Source organism: Podarcis erhardii (genome assembly GCF_964252035.2).
Source record: "Podarcis erhardii genome assembly, chromosome: 15".
Lineage (NCBI taxonomy): Eukaryota > Metazoa > Chordata > Lepidosauria > Squamata > Lacertidae > Podarcis > Podarcis erhardii.
Genome location: NC_138505.1, coordinates 19,572,124 through 19,590,908, shown reverse-complemented (window position 1 = coordinate 19,590,908; position 18,785 = coordinate 19,572,124). Strand labels below are relative to the sequence as shown.

General features: G+C 46.9%; 2 protein-coding genes across 3 annotated transcripts; both read left to right on the top strand.

Annotated features, from left to right (window-relative positions):
- Window positions 1-1,843: 1,843 nt before the first annotated feature.
- On the top strand, window positions 1,844-9,096 carry LOC309330430 (phosphatidylethanolamine-binding protein 1-like). Its single transcript, XM_081842103.1, has 4 exons — window positions 1,844-2,079; window positions 4,315-4,424; window positions 6,062-6,162; window positions 7,348-9,096. The coding sequence occupies exons 1-4, from the start codon at window positions 1,945-1,947 to the stop codon at window positions 7,563-7,565; spliced, it is 564 nt and encodes a 187-aa protein (XP_081698229.1). The 5' UTR covers window positions 1,844-1,944; the 3' UTR covers window positions 7,566-9,096.
- A 2,269-nt stretch (window positions 9,097-11,365) lies between these two features.
- CHCHD10 (coiled-coil-helix-coiled-coil-helix domain containing 10) lies at window positions 11,366-17,852 on the top strand. 2 transcript variants are annotated; one of them, XM_081842170.1, is made up of 4 exons: window positions 11,366-11,554; window positions 14,726-14,948; window positions 16,787-16,937; window positions 17,552-17,852. In XM_081842170.1, exons 1-4 carry the CDS (start codon window positions 11,508-11,510, stop codon window positions 17,569-17,571), a joined length of 441 nt encoding a protein of 146 aa, XP_081698296.1. In that variant the 5' UTR covers window positions 11,366-11,507; the 3' UTR covers window positions 17,572-17,852. The 2 variants fall into 2 exon arrangements, with proteins under 2 accessions (XP_081698296.1, XP_081698295.1); XM_081842169.1 differs by having other exon boundaries at window positions 11,367-11,554; window positions 14,723-14,948.
- Window positions 17,853-18,785: the final 933 nt, after the last annotated feature.

Genomic DNA, 18,785 nt, shown 5'->3' with positions numbered 1-18,785 from the left:
TTGATTATATTCCTCGTGTTATCAGACAAATGTCTTCCAGGGAGAAAGCCAGCTTGGTCTTTATGTATCACCTCTGCTAATACTTTTTTCAGTCTTTTAGCCAAAATATCAGCAAAAAAATTGTAATCCACATTAAGCAGGGATATGGGGTGGTAATTCTTAAGTTGTGTCTTTTCAGACTCAGTTTTCGGTATAAGTGTGATATAAGCTTCTTTCCACGACTCTGGCACTTTTCCCCCCTCCAGAATTTCATTACAAACCTCCTTTAGTGGTTGAATTAAGTAGTCTTTTAAGGATCTATAATACTTGGAGGTTAAACCATCCGGCCCTGGAGATTTACCCAATTGCATATTCTGAATGGCACCTTCCACCTCTTGTTCAGATATTTTATAGTTCAGTAATAACTTGTTTTCTTGAAACAAAATAAAAAATTTTTCCTTCCAGTAGCACCTTAAAGACCAACTAAGTTAGTTCTAGGTATGAGCTTTCGTGTGCATGCACACTTCTTCAGATACACTGAAACATGTTTCAGTGTATCTGAAGAAGTGTGCATGCACACGAAAGCTCATACCTAGAACTAACTTAGTTGGTCTTTAAGGTGCTACTGGAAGGAAAAAAAATTTTTTATTTTGTTTTGACTATGGCAGACCAACACGGCTACCTATCTATAACTTGTTTTCTTGAGAATTTTTTTGTAATCCATTGGTTTTCAAAAATTGATCTATTTCAGTCTCTTTCTGTGGCCCTTGTGTATACAGTTGTTTGAAGTATCTCTGGAAGCAATTTCTAATTTCCTGCGGATTCTGTATGTTCTTTCCATCCACTTCGAGGTTTGTTACGGTGTTTAACTTCTGTCTTTTCTTCAACTGCCACGCTAGCAGCTTCCCACATTTATTAGCCGATTCAAAAGTCTTTTGTCTCATCTGTTTAATTTTCCATTCTATGCCCTGATTTATCATTTTCATATATTGTACTTGGTATAACTTTATTTCTCGCAGAATCTCCTGCGACTTTGGAGCCTGCATTTGTCCACAGACAGCTTTTCCAAGTGGCAAGAAAAAGTGATGAGCTACACGGAATTGGCTAAATTGACATATAAAATGCAAGACAAGGACAACCATGACTTCAAGGAAGAATGGTAACTTTTCGCCAACTATCTAAAAAGACAACAAAATGAATTGGACTCCTTGGCAGGTTTGGAATAAACAACCACAAATTTATTAGTTGAACACATGACAGATAAGGCAAGGATTTGTACAATTTTATAACATGCAGAGAACAGTATGTGCAAAGAAATCAGAGAGGGGAGCTGAGGGAAGTCCTTGGTGGGGGGGAGAGGGAGGGTAGGGGGGAAGGGGGGAAATAATGTAATTGATTATTTGGTATGTTGAAAGTGTTTAATAAAAATGTTTTTTTAAAAAAATTGCAGTCCTTAGAAAGCAATCCTATTTCTATTTACTCAGAAGTAAGCCCCACTGAGCCCTTAACTGCACCCCTTAAGACATGGGAAGTCACTTCTGCACAAACAGGGCGTCTTAGGTGATTATAATATTTTGATTGATTAATTAGGTGGCTGCTTTTAAATTTTAATATCTATTTTTAATGCAGGCACTTTCAAGTCCATAGGCGGCACAGGTCTCGAGGGCCGGATGGGGAGCTTGGGGGGACCACATTAGGCTGGAGATGCCAGGACCCCCATCTCTGCTCTATGACATTTCCAGAGGCTTCGACCCCACCTCTCCAAAGAACACCCCCCCACCGGTACACCCCTCCCTCTACCAAGAACCAATGGGCATAAGACAGATAGGTCCCGCCTCCTCTAGGATTACAGGAGGTCGCTGTCACTCATCTAGCGCCAGATTCTCTTGCTGGGACGGGGATTGTGCGCGCGATCTTTGCCCGGGAGAGATCAAGGGGCTTTGTGGGTGTTTTCTTTTTGCGAAGATGGCGGTAGATCTTTCTGACTGGGAGATATCCCTAGAACTCTTGGAGGTGGATGAGAAGCCGGCGGTTCCTCTTTCGGTCAACTACGGGTCGGTGGAGATCGACGAGCTGGGCAAAGTCCTCACTCCCACCCAGGTAATCCACTCCCGCCACAATCCCTTCCCGTGCAAAGAAATTGCACCCCCCCCCACAAGATGCAAGACGCTTCCCCAACCTTTTGCACAATGGCTACAATTGCCCTGCCTTCCCCCTTCAACGCGAAAAGCGGCGCCTGCTTTGCTTTTTGCATGCGTCCGTCTCTCCTTGGGTCGAGATCACCCAAGAAAACGTCTGCTAGGTGCGCAGTGGGACCTCTCCCTTTTGCAGAAAATAAAATATATCCTGCGTTTGCAACCACGCGAGGAAGCAAGGCCCGCGCGTGGTGCATGGCCTCCCTCGTTTAGCGCCGGTGATCTGCTGCAAGCAGATAAAAATTAAAAGCGCCATGCTTTCGAAAAGGCGCAGAGCGCTTTTTGCCTCCACGGAGAAATATGTGCACTTGAGGATGAGGGCAAAGGAATCCCAATTGGAAGGGTCTGTGTGCGTCAGTTCTGCAATTTATTTTAAGACAGTGAGGTTTTTTTAATTTGCCATCCATCTGTTCGCTGCTTCAGAGAGAGATTCCTTTAGAATAGACAGGACGATAAGATTTGGGGTTGGTTTTTTTTTTCCAAAGGGGCGGAGGGGTTGTGCCAAAAATGCAACCGTTGAGAATATGGCATCTGCCTGAAATAGGACGAGGAGGGAGGCTGGGACTTGCAAGCGGCCTGCCCAGGTCTGGCCTTCCCCGCCTCCTCCGATGCCAGGCTGCTGCCGGAGCCCCTGGAGCGCGTGCCGGGACTGGCGTGCAGCAAAGGGGAGGAGCGCGCGGGCGCCCGCCGCCCTTTGCACCCTCCGGGAGAGGCGTCACCGGCAACGGGGGCGGTGCGGAGCTGCTGCTGCTTGCGGCTAAGTTGACTGGGGCCCTGGAGAAGGTCGCAAGTTCAAATCCCTCCTATCTTCTGGTGGGGCTGGGAGAGCACCCTGCCTGCAACCCTAGAGAACAGCTGCCGGTCAGTGCAGGCAAGCTTGAAAAAGATGGGCCCATGGCCAGACTCTGTATAAGGCACCTTCCTATGATGTTTTTTTTTAAAAAAAATAATAATAATGCTTTGTTAATTTTACAAAGAAAAAAATCAACAAAAACAATCCAAAATCGATACATATTACCAAAAAGAAAATTTAGATTCATACGTAACAGATTCCATTATGACTTCCGATTGCCCCATTGTGGTTCCTAAGTTGCATTTTCAACTGCGCACGTTCCATTGTCTCTCCTAAATTGTCTCAATTGTATTGGTTTTGTAAAATTTCCTACTGTCATGCAGGGGTCACTCCAAACCTGCCAAAGAATTTAAATTTTTACAGTGTTCTTTTAGGTATACTCTGTAAGGATCCCACCAGGACTGGTATTTTCTGACAGCAAACATAGGAAGCTGAAGAAGAAAAAGAAGGAGGAAGGCAGCTTCCTATGTTTGCTGTCAGAAAGCACCAGTCCCAGTGGTGCACTTTTGAATGACCACATATTCAATGGCAGGTGGGCTGTCCCTGAGTTCCCCTAGATAAAATCCAGCCTTACCTCTCCCTCTTTCCCAGTTGGGAACACATGATCTTCTGACTCCTATCAACCCCAGCTGACTCCTGTCAGTCCAATGACAGGATTGCAGCTCTTAACAACTTTTGGAGGGCTGCAGGATCCTCATCCCTAAACTAAGTGAATCCCAGCTGCAGGCCTGTGCTTGGTGCCCCTGCAGGAAAACTGTATATAACTGTCCCGTGTGGACTTCTGGGAGTTGTAGTTTGTTAAAGGTGCTGAGAGTTGTTAGGAGGCCCCTGCCAGTTTTCAAAGTTCCCTGTGAAGAGCATTTGATGGTTAAACCACTGGGAACTGTAGCTCTGGGAGCAGAATTATTAATAATAATAATACCCCACCCTTCCTGGTTTAAAAACCGGGCTCAGGGCGGCTAAAAGCAAATATAAAACGTTGATTAAAATGTGACTTTAAAACAGCACAAAATACAACATAATATCAATATCAAAAAAATTCAGGAGTCATTTTGGGGTCAAATAGGGGCCTCCTTGAATTTCTCAGCACCCCTAACAAATACAGTTCCCCGATTTTTTTTGGTGGGGGGGGGCCATTGCTGCTGGCGTCATAGTGCTTTAAAGGTATTGTGTGAATGTGACTTTGGTTAAGGCATGGTTTGATTGGCTGGATGATGGTGAATGTGTTGTCTTCGTTTTTATATTTTTGAATAGGTTCTAAAGGTCTTGCCGTTTTGTTTCTGGCAGGTCAAGAATCGCCCGACGAAGATTGACTGGGAGAACTGCAGTGCAGAAAAGCTCTACACTTTGGTCCTTACTGACCCCGATGCACCCAGCAGGAAAAACCCAAAGTTCAGGTGAGAGGGGCAGGCTGTGAGATCCAGAATTTCCATGCCAGATTTGATCCAGAAGGGAAGCCAGGATTTGCAGAAAAGAAGTGTGTTGTTGTTTTTAATAATATATAAAGATTTCTTACCTTTCCAGGTCAAATGAGGCAATAGATAGGTGATCTGGAGGTTGCAGGGGGTCTTCCCTTGGAGGTAAGGGAAAAGCAGACCTCACCTCTATAGTAGACAAATCCCAGAACTTGTTCCTGTATGCAGAGATGTCTGTGGCTGTGCTGCAAAATTTGAACCATCCGTTTCAATGCCTGACAAATACCTTTTATTTATATATTGTATATAAAAACAATGCCGCTATTCATAAAAAACAGTGGTTTACCGTATTTTTCGCCCCATAAGATGCACTTTTCCCCCTCCAAAAATGAAGGGGAAATCTGGGTGTGTCCTATGGGGCGAATGCAGGCTTTCGCTGAAGCTTGGAGAGCGAGAGGGGTCGGTGCGCACCGACCCCTCTCGCTCTCCAGGCTTCAGGAAGACATCCGCAGCCTGGGCAGCCCTGCAGGAGGTCCGGCAGGGATGTCTAGGCTGCGGATAGCAGCCTGCTTCCCGGAGCGTTGGGCGCCCTGAAAGCAGAGCGCCTGGCGCTTCGGGAGCGCATCCGCAGCCTGGGCAGCCCTGTGGGAGTTCTCCGCAGGGCTCCCCACGCTGCGGATAGCAGCCTGCTGCCCGGCGGGCAAGACGCCCTGAAGCAGAGCGCCCCGCGCGCCGGGCAGACATCCGCAGCGTGGGGAGCCCTGTAGGAGTTCCCCGCAGGGCTCCCCACGCTGCGGATAGCAGCCTGCCGCCCGGCGGGCAAGACGCCCTGAAGCAGAGCGCCCCGCGCACCGGGCAGACATCCGCAGCGTGGGGAGCCCTGCAGGGGTTCCCCGCAGGGCTCCCCACGCTGCGGATAGCAGCCTGCCGCCTGAGGCAGACATCGGCCAGCCCCACAAGCTCAGGGAGGCGCAGCGCCGTTCCTCGACCTGGTTCGGTTTCCCCAACCTGCTTTTGGGGGGGAAATAAAGGGAAAAATTTTTTCCTTTATTTCCTCCCCAAAAAACTAGGTGCGTCCTATGGGACGGAGCGTCCTATGGGACGAAAAATACGGTACATCCATTATACATAAAAACAAAGCAATAAATACTATTTTAAAAAACTAAAATTGGAAATGGATTAACTATTAGATGTCTGCTTGATGGCCTGCATAAGCCTGACGTAATAGGGCAGTAAAGGCTTGATTGCTTGCCGTCAGAAAGAGCCTCATCAGCATCTGGCAGCACCTGTATAAGACTAGGTATAAGAATAGGAACTCCCTGCCTATTGACATCAAGCAGGCAACCTTCACTGCCCTCTTTTTGGCTCCTGCTAAAACCTTCTTGTTGAGACAAGTCCACCTGGATACTTAGAAACTTGAGCTAATTTTAATCTCTTTAGTATTTTTACTTTTGTATGTTTTAAAGTATGTTTGTGATTTTTTCCTCTCGGTTTTATTTTACGTTTTTACTAAACTGCTTTGAGGGTCTAATTTTTAAGTGTTCCTGCAAGATTTACTCTGGGGAAACTGAGGCAGATGCGTTCTCTCTCTCTCTCTCTCTCTCTCTCTCTCTCTCTAGGGAGTGGCACCACTTCCTAGTGGTCAATATGAAAGGCAATGACATCAGCAGCGGCACCGTCTTGTCGGACTACGTGGGATCTGGACCACCTAAAGGAACAGGTAAGCGAGCAGCAATGCTGGCCCCATTGCTTTAAGGCAAGGTCTGTTGAGTGTCTTGACTCAGTTTGCACTTTGCAGGGGAAAGCAGACCCATTGGATCAGGCAGGCTGGAAACAGCAGAAGAAAAGCTGCACAGCTAAACTATTCTGCTTCAGGAATTTGCATGGCTGAAATAAGAGCACAAGGACACAGGCTCCTAGTACATTTCCATAAAGCATTGGTGCTGACCTTTAAAGCACTAAACGGCCTCTGCCCTGTCACCCCCATCAATCAGCCTGAGACACTGAGATCCAGCTCTGAAGGCCTTCTTGCTGTTCCCTCACTGCAAGAAGCAAAGTTACAGGGAATCAGGCAGAGGGCCTTTGGTAGTGGTGCCTGCCTTGTGGAATGCCTTCTTCGAGAACCAAGATACGACTGTATTTTGTTACAACAATGCAGCAAAAATTATTTGCAAAATAATAAAATAAAATCAGAATCCTGTGCATATGTTACTGCCATGTTTCCCCCCCCCCCCTGAAAGGTTGGGCCACCACGTCCCTTGGTTTGATAAACTCATCCCCAGTGCCCCCTACCCTATTAAAAAGCATTATTCGGAATAGTGGTTTGCATCACCCTCTAAGGAAGACACAGTGGTACCTTGGGTTAAGTACTTAATTTGTTCCGGAGGTCCGTTCTTAACCTGAAACTATTCTTAACCTGAAGCACCACTTTAGTAAATGGGGCCTCCTGCTGCCGCCGCACTGCCGGAGCACGATTTCTATTCTCATCCTGAAGCAAAGTTCTTAACCTGAAGCACTATTTCTGGGTTAGCGGAGTCTGTAACCTGAAGCATATGTAACCCGAGGTACCACTGTAATAAAATTCAAAACAGTAACAATGAGTTGCACATTTCATCGAAATCCAAACGATTTCGTTTTATTCTGCAGAATTAATGGCCTTGATCCAGTGATACCAGCTTTTCAAAATTTGATAAACTATTACACCTCCCAGCACCCTCCTGCCTCCCCTTGCCTCTAAGCACCCCCCCCCCAGGTAATCCCTCGGCCCCTCAGGGGTGACACCACCCACTTTGGGATCCACTGTGTTACTGGATGGTTGTGACTTGAGTGTGATGGAGGGGAGGTTTGCGATCGCTTCCTCCTGACGCAAGTGCGCAACCCTTGTTTTCTCTCTCACACGCTGCAGGGCTCCATCGCTACGTGTGGCTGGTCTACGAGCAAGCCCAGGAGCTGGAATGCAACGAGCCCATCCTCAGCAACCGGTCCGGGGATAAACGGGGCAATTTCAAAGTGGAAAGTTTCCGCAAGAAGTATAAGCTGGGGCCCCCCGTGGCAGGAACATGCTACCAGGCCGAGTGGGACAACTATGTGCCGTTGCTCTACAATCAGCTGTCTGGGAAATAAAACCTCTCCTCTTCCAGCCCCCACCCTCCCCCTGCTCTGATTTCTTCTCCTAGAATGGAGATCTTCAGTCCTCTACAACTCCCATCATTCCTGACCATAGGCTAACCTGGCTGGGGCTGATACGAGTTGTATTCCAAGAGGGGCACAAAATGGAAGGAGGCTGACTTTAGAACTCCCATTTCCTGTAGTGTTAAGTAAACTGTATTGAAGACTAATAAGTGACGCCCCCGCTCCAAGCTGCTCCTGAAACTCAAACAGAGATAGATAGATTCTGGAAGATAATTGGCCATACTAGACCGTTTCTTGTGGGGGACAGTCGGAAGTGCAGTAAATGAATTTGTTACAACAACAAAGGAACTGTGGCATAACATCTCTCTTTTGTGGTCCTCCGCAAAAGTTTGTTTGTGTGTGTGGCATTTTGGCTATTTTTGGAGCGGCGTGGTGACATTTTTTAGGGTGGAAGGATGCACAGAACTCGCACTCCTCTAGAATCCGCTTTGCTGCCAACCTATATAGATTCTCACGTCCCTCAAAACAGCTCCCATCACCTTATAGCATAAATTCTGGGGGTTTAAACACTGTGGACAGCAGCATGGAGCTGCTGGGGTCATGCTGATGAGTTTTCCACCCTGCTGTTGAAATTTCCCTACACCACCTTGAAATGCATAGGAGCAGTGTGTCTCTCCCCCCCCCCCCCAGCAAAACGCTCTAGGCTTTCAAATATTCATAAGCTCAGCCCAGCCCTGTTCCAAGGAGGTCTTTCCTGGGACTGTTGAGGTACTTAGCCCTGAATTCCTTGCAAGCTATGAAACGGGGATTTCAAAGGGAGCGGGATAACATTAAGCAGGAATTGCTGGCTGTCCAGTTTTTCTCGAGAAACAAAACCACAAACGCCACTTTTCTCCTTAAATCCAAAAATGATTGCACTAAACCACAAATGGGAGCTTTTTTTATTTGCATGTTGGAAGTTTTCTTTTTGATCCTGTCGCTGCTCTCTCGCTCAGGACAAGTGCTGACAGCGGGGAGAAAGACCAGCAGCAGAGTCGGGGACTAAAATGCAGGCCTTGGCCATTGCCTGGCAGTGCCAACCCTGCGGCAGCTCCATCATTTGTGCTTAAGATGCTGGAAGGTGCCTCTCCCTGGGCTTTGGTCCTCTGCTTATATCCTGGCTATCTTTAGTTTCTCTTGGTATCTCCGCAGGATCCCAGTGTCCTCGTCAGCAGTCGGTTTTAGAAATTTCTGCTTTCTTTTGTCCATGATGTGTTTTTGATGAGGTTCACCCCACTGCCTTCGGTCTCATTTTGCCAATATACCAGTATCTAATGTTGGAAATGTTTCTCCTCTGCCCCCCGCACCCCACCCCCCAAAAATGTGTCACTTAAACCAATGTGTAACAAGGCCTTTTGATGTTCTTAGGAGATCTTTGAATGCTGCACACATACATTGTCACTTGCGTTTATAGCCCTCTGTTGACAAGGGACTGTGGTTTATGCTTTGTTCTCGTTCTTTGAATTAAAAGCTTAGAATTGAAGGTGGTCCTTTGCTTTTTATATCTGCAAAAATGCATTATAAAAATGTGACACTAGAGGGCGCTGTAGAGCAGTGACATGTCAATGGGAAATTGCATTTGAGAGCAATGTAACTTTTTTTTTAAAACCGCGTTTTACAGATCAGTGTAGATCCAGCCTTAGGCTCTGCTAGTTTAATGGAACCTCCATTTGCCATGGCAGCTTACCTCAGTACAACCAGATGTGGAGAAGAGGCTGCAGCCATCTTCTCTTCCCAGCTTCATAGGCATATTTCCAGCCACTGTTGGAGAATGTATTTAGATTGATATGGATAAATCCATCCACGCATCACTGGCAGTTATTAGGGACAATAGCACACAAAAATGGCTTATATTGGGGAAAATAAATGAGTATATTAGGAGATACAGTAAAATGCTAATCAATTTTCATGAGGGTTGTTTTTTTAATTCACAAACTGATATGGAAATGTGGAGAGCTGAACTTAAAATTGTAAAAATTAGAAACACATGAACAAAAGTTTACATATTTGCTCATCCTTAGCCCTGGGAATGGAGCTACAACGTTTTGGAAATAAATGGCTGAGAGGCTGAAACACCCAATAGCGTTCTATGCTGCAACATCATGTTGCAGGTCCCACCTGTGTGTGTTAAGATTCAGCTGTACAAGGGGAAGCTGGATGCAAAGGAAAACTCAGGAAAGATGTTCCTAGGCTGGTGGACTTTGGTATTATTATTTTTCACTGAAATACACACCCACCCAAGCCCTTAGTGTATTTTTCATCCTTGTTGGAAGCCGCCCAGAGTGGCTGGGGAAACCCAGCCAGATGGGCGGGGTACAAATAATAAATTATTATTATTATTATTATTATTATTATTATTATTATTATTATGTGGAGGAAAATGAAGGCTACCTTCTCTGAGTCACTTGCCAGTTGCATAATGGTTACCAGCAACCTTGGTACCATACAAACACACACACAGAGCGAGGAGTGCCATCTGTTTGTTTTGTTTTTGCTATTATGCAGTACCTCCATCGTTCAGCTAGAGTAGTCAGGACAACGTGACAATCACCTGAACACAAGCCGCTCTGTCTTTTGTGTCTTCCCACGCACCCTGCTCCCAGTAACGGGAAAACCACTGTGCTCTATTGTATGGTTTTCTTAAGTCAAAGACACTCGAATTATGCATGATACAGAGAAAGCAAGCAGATATTTCACCCCTCCCTCTAATCATTGGAAGACAATTAAACTGCACAGCTATTAGGGTGAGGTGATCCAGATAATGCACACATGGAGAGGCTGACTCCCATCACCCATCAATCCTCGCCAGCATAGCTAACGGCCAGGGATTATGGGAGTTGTAAAAGCAATGACAAACCTAGACAGCATCTTAAAAAGTAGAGACACCAGCTTGCCAACAAAGGTCCGTATAGTAAAAGCTATGGTTTTCCCAGTAGTGATGTATGGAAGTGAGAGCTGGACCATAAAGAAGGCTGATGGCCAAAGAATTGATGCTTTTGAATTATGGTGCTGGAGGAGACTCTTGAGAGTCCCATGGACTGCAAGAAGATCAAACCTATCTATTCTTAAGGAAATCAGCCCTGAGTGCTCACTGGAAGGACAGATCGTGAAGCTGAGGCTCCAATACTTTGGCCACCTCATGAGAAGAGAAGACTCCCTGGAAAAGACCCTGATGTTGGGAAAGATTGAGGGCACAAGGAGAAGAGGACAACAGAGGACGAGATGGTTGGACAGTGATCTCGAAGCTACCAGCATGAGTTTGACCAAACTGTGGGAGGCAGTGGAAGACAGGAGTGCCTGACGTGCTCTGGTCCATGGGGTCACGAAGAGTCGGACATGACTAAACAATAACAACAAGTCCAACAAACAACTGGGGTTCTTTATCTTTTGACTGTGTATTGTGGGCTTCATTGCCTTGGCTTGGATAGCTTTTAAAAGTGGGCTAGAGACACTGACAGAGCGTCGCCAGCAGTTGTTAGATATGATAGGTAAAGAGAACCTCCAGGTTCAAAACAAATTTACAATATATCTACCTAATCGTCAAAAGGAACTAGGAAGCTCCGTCAATAGACGGCGTTGCTGCGCCTCTACGATTTATAGCTCTATGAGGAGGGGGAGGAAAGGTGTCTGTGAATGGGCGGGGGAAAGTGTCTCCAAACTAGCGTCGGCAGGCAGGAAGAGGGCAGAGACTTCATTGGCTGCGCGGCTTTGCGCCTGCTCAGAGCGAACGTTCTAATTCTAATGATTGATGCTGAACCACGTGGGTTCCATTCTTGAAACTAGCTGCGCAACGATCGAGTTCAAGGAGACTCGGAGTGTCTTGCAGCAGCAGCGGGAGGAGGAGGCCGGCCGGCAGTCAGGAGCAGCGCTGGTGCAGATAGACCCAGGATCAACATGCCCAGGGGCAGCAGGAGCGTGGGAGCCCGGTCTACTGTGGCCAGGTACGGGGGCAGTGTCTAAGCAGCGAGGTTGGCAGTGTCACCTTTAAATAAGAAAGGCTTAGTTTTCAAAGGAGCAGTTGCAAGGACCCGAGGTTTATTGAGGTTACGCCCTCCCTCTGTCCTGGAAAAAACCCTATCAACCCCTGCCTCATACCAGGAGGAAAGAAAAACCTATCTGTACACGCACATTTCTTTATGTATTTAGGTTATTGCGTTTATATCCTGTCGTTTCTCAAAGGACCTCAAGGTGACCTCTCTTCACTCCCTTCAGTTTTTGTCTCACAACAACCCTGTTAGGTAGGCAAGGTTAAGAGAGAACAGCTGGCCCAGCCATGGTCATGCAATGAGCTTCATGTCCGTTTTCCCTAGCCTCAGACTGTCTCTCTAACCACCACACCAGACTCTTTTGTTGGTCAGAAACACAGAGTTCTGACACTGGAAATAGGTGGGGAAGTTTGGGGTGGCTCCCGATTCACATTTTCCAAAAAAAAATAATCATTGGAGAGGAGGTTGTTAATTTTAATTTCTCTTCCGCCCTTCCTCCCAGAGATGCCCAAGGCAGCAGACACTAAACGGTAGCAGTGAAAACTAAAATAGAAATAAAAAACTGTCACACTTACCACTAAGCAGGACCCCCGCCTTATAAAAGGACCCACTTTATTCCCGTGATTGTAAGTTCACAGAATCGTAGAGTTGGAAGGGACCATGAGGGTCATTTAGTCCAACCCTCTTTTGTCCTTTGTGCGTCTCGAACCCGTGACCCTGAGATTAAGAGTCTCATGCTCTACCGATTTGAGTTTTTAGCTGGATTGTAACCTGTCCCAGGACTTAAGAGTGAAGGGTTGGTAAAAAATAGTAATAATTTCAAGGTCACTTAGGAACAGTATCTTTCAGCCATCAAATGCCTAGGAAAACAAGAATGTTTTCCTGAGAGATAACAAGGAGGGTAACAGATGCATCTCAGCAGGGAGGGCAATCCTCAAATTAGGAACCAACACCTAGAAGGTTCTGTGGTGCATCACTGATTTAGAGCGTGGGTAGCTGAAGGTTGTTGGTTTGTTCGTAGATTTGAAGACTACCAGTGAGATCAGGCCTGGTTAAAATAATGAGATTCCACTTTTTAGAATGAGAAAAGGCTGTATGGAAGTCTTAAACTGCAAAATCATATTGGTAGTAAGGGTGCTATATTTCTTCCTTTCTAAAAATGTGGCTGTTTCAGTTTTATGGTGTGTGTTTGTAAGGTGCTCTTTTCTGGAACATTCTAAGGCTGTGTTTCTATAATCTCTCCCTTCCCTGGTAAAGTCAGCAGCAATCAGTTCAATGGTTTCCTGGGAAACATCCCCCCCCCGCCCCGGTTTTCGATTTCCCCCATCAATTTCCAGCATTGAACTTGTTGCCTCGTGGAGGTGTTAAGATAGCTTGAGGTTGGAAGACAGGAAGCTGACTAATATAGAGTCAGACAATTGGTCCATCTTGCTCAGTACAGTGGTACCTCGAGTTATATATGCTTCAGGGTACATATGCTTCAGGTTAGAGACTCCACTAACCCAGAAATAGTACCTCGGGTTAAGAACTTTGCTTCAGGATGAGAACAGAAATTGTGCTCCGGCAGCGCAGCAGCAGGAGGCCCCATTAGCTAAAGTGGTACCTCAGGTTAAGAACAGTTTCAAGTTAAGAACGGACCTCCAGAACGAATTAAGTACTTAACCTGAGGTACCACTGTGTTGCCTACACTGGCTGGCAGCAGCTCTCCAGGTTTGCAGACTAAAAATATTCACTAGAGAGCGGGCCAGAGATACTGCCAATACATAAACACCATACAAGGATTTGGGATGAGGAAGAGGGAGGACTAGAAAGTTCTGGATACAAATCTATGAGTTGTATTTACTTGCTGTTTCACTTGATGGCAGAGATCGCCAAGCATCCCAAGGTGACCTTTTGGAATTGCTGGTTGTGTTAACGTCAGTCTCGTGTTTAGATTGTTTTGAAAGAAAGTGAACTCTGCTCCCTGGTAGGTCAGAAGTAAACCAAAAGTTGTGCCAGATTTAGCTAGCCAGTTGTGACAGCAGGAACCCACAAGGATTTGAACACAAGGGCTTTTGCCAGCACAATGGGGCTTCCCCCTGTCTGCTCCACAAAATTGACTCAGGGGGCAGTTGAGAGCAGTGTTAGAAACTCAGATATATAAGCTAGGTGCCAAATGGCCTCTTTGACCAGAGTTACAGTCGCCAAAACGGAATGCCTAGTTTCCATTTTTCAATACGACTTTTTGGTGGTTCCTGAAATTCATTCTGATTGTGCAGATAAAATGTGATGGGTCGAATTCCACAGGATATGTCACTAGCGTGTGAACACAATCCAGATCCAAGGATCTCCAGGCATGCACCTCCAGATGGTGGAGACGCCAGATGTTGTCATCCTGGTGCCCGGGCATGCTGACTTGGTCGCAAGTGGCCGGCAGACAGGTGCAAAATGCGCCTGGCAAATTTTGAACTCTGGTTGAGAGAACCCACAGAATGGCATGGGGGGGGGCAAGAGATGGTTGTGTCACGTTTGCGTTGATGGAGCAGTCTCCTTAGTGTGACATCAAATTCCTCCCATTTGATGCAACCCACTGGAGAGCCAGTGTGGTGTAGTGGTTAAGAGCGGTGGACTCGTAATCTGGGGAACTGGGTTCGCTTCCCCGCTCCTCCACATGCAGCTGCCGGGTGACCTTGGGCCAGTCACACTTCTCTGAAGTCTCTCAGCCCCACTCACCTCACAGAGTGTTTGTTGTGGGGGAGGAAGGGAAAGGAGAATGTTAGCCGCTTTGAGACTCCTTCGGGTAGTGATAAAGCGGGATATCAAATCCAAGCTGCTGCTGCTGCTGCTGCTGCTGCTGCTGCTCCTCCTCCTCCTCCTCCCCTTCTTCTTCTTCTTCTTCTTCTTCTTCTTCTTCTTCTTCTTCTTCTCCTTCTCCTTCTTCTTGCCACTCCCCAGCGGGCTGTGATCCATCTAAAAGTTTACTGTAATGGCCCCGCTTGATAGACCTGACAGAAATTTATAACATGATGCACTGCATGGGTTTGGTGGGGGTCGTAGTCCGTCAGGTTGGAGAAGACCGCTCTGTTTGCAAACCCTCAACCAAGTTTCCATTGGTTCTTTTCTTTCCTCCTCTGTTTCTCTCAGCAGCCCAGCGCCATCTCATGCCCACCCCCCAGCTCACCCTCCTCCTTCGGCAATGGCTGCTCCAGCTCAGCCCCAGCAGCCTGGCTTAATGGCCCAGATGGCTACGACCGCGGCAGGTGTGGCTGTCGGCTCTGCAGTGGGTCATGTGGTTGGCGGCGCACTCACCGGGGCCTTCAGCGGAGGGAGCAGCTCTGAGCCGGCCAAGCCAGCCAGCGGTGCTGTCCAGGTGAGGCTGTAATTTCCAAGTTGCTCTGTGTGTGTGTGTGTGTGTGTGTGTGTGTGTGTGTGTGTGTCGCTAAGGTGCAGGAATGACTGCTAGCCTTCTAGATGCACAACAGTGCAATTTTCTGTGGGTTCGTTCTTCTTCATCTATATCGGTGGTTCTCAAGCTTTCCTCTGTGCCCACACTTTCAGGATAAAAAAATTGTTTGTGCTGCACCAATTTTTTTACTGACAAGAAATAATCAAACACAACCACTTTAAGATCTGATCATGGGGCATCTGGAAAGTACAAAACAATGCAGCTACACGAGAACAGGAATCATTCCCAGAATATAATTATAAACACACTTCTTACATATGTACTTTGAGTATGTGTACAAACTCGATGAGAGGCATGAGCTTGCTTTGTCTCATTTATATTGGGTCCAATTTGAGATGAACAAACTCGCCTCCTCCTCAACAGAGAGAAGCCTTTCTCTCTTCTGATCTTTCATATTTGACAGAGTTGAAAATCCCTGTTCACAACAACATGCTGTGGAGAACTGTAGAAGAATAGCCAGTGCTCTTGAAGAGAGTTGTGGATGCTGTTACTGGTTGTATATCCCCCCAAAATAGTCTTGATCCTATCCTATCCTATCCTATCCTATCCTATCCTGAAATGTTTACATTTTCTTTTATTGTTCTTGAATCTTCCTGCCACACTTCACATCCTCTCCTGCCATACCAGTGTAGTGCACCACACCCTTTGAGAACTGCTGATATGCCTTATGGTTATGCACTGTAATGCAGCATACAAGAAGATAAATCTCTGCCCTGAGGAGATTACAATCTAAAATCTGACTCAGGAGAGTGTTCCTAGAATCTAAGAGTTAGATGGTACCCCAAGGGTCATTTTATTTTGTGAAATGCCCTGAGATCTTTAGATGAAGGGTGGTAAATTATAATAATTACAGCAGCAGCAGCAACAATAACAACCCCCTGCCATGCAAGAATCCTGCTCACAGACATCTCTGGGTGGGTTCGAACCACCAGCCATGGGCCTAATTCTGTCTGCTAGGTAAAGTTAAAGGGACCCCTGACCATTAGGTCGTGGCCGACTCTGGGGTTGGTGCTCACATCTCGCTTTATTGGCCGAGGGAGCCAGCGTACAGCTTCCAAGTCATGTGGCCAGCATGACTAAGCCGCTTCTGGTGAACCAGAACAGCGCACGGAAACGCCATTTACCTTCCCACCGGAGAGGTACCTATTTATCTACTTGCACTTTGACATGCTTTCGAACTGCTAGGTTGGCAGGAGCAGGGACCAAGCAATGGGAGCTCACCCCGTCGCGGGGATTCGAACCGCTGACCTTCTGATTGGCAAGTCCTAGGCTCTGTGGTTTAACCCACAGCGCCACCCGCATCCCTTCTGTCTGCTAGGCCTCTCCATTTGGCCCAGGAGACCATTCCAGCCAAGCCACACCCATCTGCCCTCCCAGCATTGATGCATTCCACACACTCAGCAGAAAGACTTCTCTAGCAGCCATGGGGGAGAAATGTCTGTGCATGCATATAAACCTATTTTATGCAAGGTGGACCCGGGGTGGTGGCCATCATTGTAGATGGAGAGAGTCTGGCATCCTCTTGACATCCGTGGGATGACTCTTGCCAGCTAAAAGTAGACACTTTGACGCTAAGCCATTTGGCTATGGGTTTAATTAAAGGCCTGGAAGATTAGCTTGGTAGAGCTGTCCTTGGTTAATCGGGAGATGTTACGTCTGCAAAACCATTTCCCCCTGGGTGAAGTCCCTTCTCGGAAAGGTTCACCTGCGGTTATTTACTCCTCTCTTTTCCTTGTCTACAGGAGTCCAGGCCTCAGCCAGCCTATCAGGGATCCCAGTTTGGCCCCTGCCACTACGAGATAAAGCAGTTCCTCGACTGCGCTACCAACCAGAGCGACCTAACGTTGTGCGAGGGCTTCAACGAGGCCCTGAAGCAGTGCAAGTACAACAGCGGTGAGTGTTTTGGCACGGAGGTGAAAGGAAGTGCGTCATCACCTGGTTCTCTGTTGGGGTTTGAGAGACGGCTGTGAGTTTCCCAACCCTGAGAGGGTCCCTGCTACTGCTCTGAAGCCAATGCCCTGGGAGCATATCCAGCCCTGTCAAATTGGAACAAAACTGGGCAAGAGCATAGGGTCCTAGAGGGGATTTGGAGGTCATAGAGTCCAACAAGTGAAGATGGGTCCATAAGAGCAAATGGGGCACTCACTGCCCCACCAAACTCAGGCAGCCTGCACCAGTCTGACTTACAACCAGTCCTGGGGTTGGCACTGCCTATCAGCTTCTTCTTCCTCCTCCTCCTCCAATTAGTTGGCTCTGCTTGGCATTCACTGTGGCGCCACCTACTGTTGGCCTCCCTGCCTGCCACCTTACCAATGCTAATGGGCTTGTTTGTTTGTTAAGGGTGCTGGGAATTGCAGCTCTATGCAAGGGAAGGGAAACTACAGTTCCCAAGATTCTTTGCAGACAAGCAGTTTGTGCTAAATGTACTTTAAATGTTTGGCATCACCTTCAGGTGCCAGCTGTCTATTCTGTGCTGAAACTGAGCCTGTTATTCTTCCTTTCTGCAGGGGTTACTTCCCTCCCATGAAGACATTTTAGCACTAATGCCGCAAAATGAGAAGAACCTGGAAAGAGCAACAAACCAAAGGAGCCCAGAAGGGCTAGGGACTGGAAGACAGAGACGGATGAGGGATCTGACCAGACTGGCAAAAAAACAAAAGCTCTCTAGTGTTGTTCTCAGTTGTAGGCTGGCAAACAAGGAGAATTCTAGTTGAAATTCTTATTGCAGAGTTTTAAAGATCTGGGTCCCACTTGAATTATTGTAGAGAAATGTAAAATAAAAGGAGATGGTTTTATTTTAATCTACAACTATATGTCTATATGTTTCTGTTGATCAAAACACACGTGTGCGCTCATAAACATTTTCGTTAACCACTCTGAGGTGTGTTGTAGTGGTCAGAGTGGCAGACTAGGACCTGGGAGAGACCTCTCTGAAGCTCAGAGTGACCTTGGGCAAGTCACTTACTCTCAGCCGAACCTACCTCGCAGGGTTGTTGTGGTGGATTAAATGAGGGAGGGGAGAGCCATGTACAGTGGAACCTTGGGTTACATATGCTTCAGGTTACATACGCTTCAGGTTACAGACTCCGCTAACCCAGAAATAGTACCTTGGGTTAAGAACTTTGCTTCAGGATGAGAACAGAAATTGTGCTCCGGCGGCGTGGCGGCAGCAGGAGGCCCCATTAGCTAAAGTGGTGCTTCAGGTTAAGAACAGTTTCAGGTTAAGAACAGACCTCCGGAACGAATTAAGTACTTAACCCGAGGTACCACTGTATTCCACTTTGGGCTCCTTGGAGAAAAAGGTGGGATATAAATACAATCTATAAAATTGGCCAGCTGGATGAGGCTAATGGCCCATCTAGTCCAGCATCCTGTGGGAAGCCCACAAACAGGGCCTGAGTTTTCCTGCAATTTCCAGCAACTGGTATTCAGAAACATTACTGCCTCCAACCGTGGAGGTAAAAGTTAGACTTTGTGGTTAACCTGTGACACACGGTACGGTGCTGTTTGGAGGTGCATGCAACCCCAGCCTTAACCCTAAACCCCAAATCAACAATGGCACGGTCACCACCCACAACACCAATATTAATGTTAACCCTAACATGAACCTGAACCCAAACCCCAGAAGATCTTACGGCGGTTCACAAGATGCAAGCACAAGATAAAAGTGCAAATAAATAGTTAAAGCACAAAACAATAATCACCCCTGCTCCCTCACAGAAGCAGATTTAAAAGGCTGTA

What these genes read in the sequence shown, in the direction of transcription:
- LOC309330430 (XM_081842103.1), top strand. Translation starts at nt 1,945, where the DNA reads ATGGCGGTAGATCTTTCTGACTGGGAGATATCCCTAGAACTCTTGGAG. An exon ending in AAGTCCTCACTCCCACCCAG is followed by an intron (nt 2,080 to 4,314) that starts GTAATCCACTCC and finishes TGTTTCTGGCAG; the next exon opens with GTCAAGAATCGCCCGACGAA. An exon ending in AGGAAAAACCCAAAGTTCAG is followed by an intron (nt 4,425 to 6,061) that starts GTGAGAGGGGCA and finishes CTCTCTCTCTAG; the next exon opens with GGAGTGGCACCACTTCCTAG.
- CHCHD10 (XM_081842169.1), top strand. Translation starts at nt 11,508, where the DNA reads ATGCCCAGGGGCAGCAGGAGCGTGGGAGCCCGGTCTACTGTGGCCAG. An exon ending in GCCCGGTCTACTGTGGCCAG is followed by an intron (nt 11,555 to 14,722) that starts GTACGGGGGCAG and finishes TGTTTCTCTCAG; the next exon opens with CAGCCCAGCGCCATCTCATG. An exon ending in GCAGTGCAAGTACAACAGCG is followed by an intron (nt 16,938 to 17,551) that starts GTGAGTGTTTTG and finishes TCCTTTCTGCAG; the next exon opens with GGGTTACTTCCCTCCCATGA.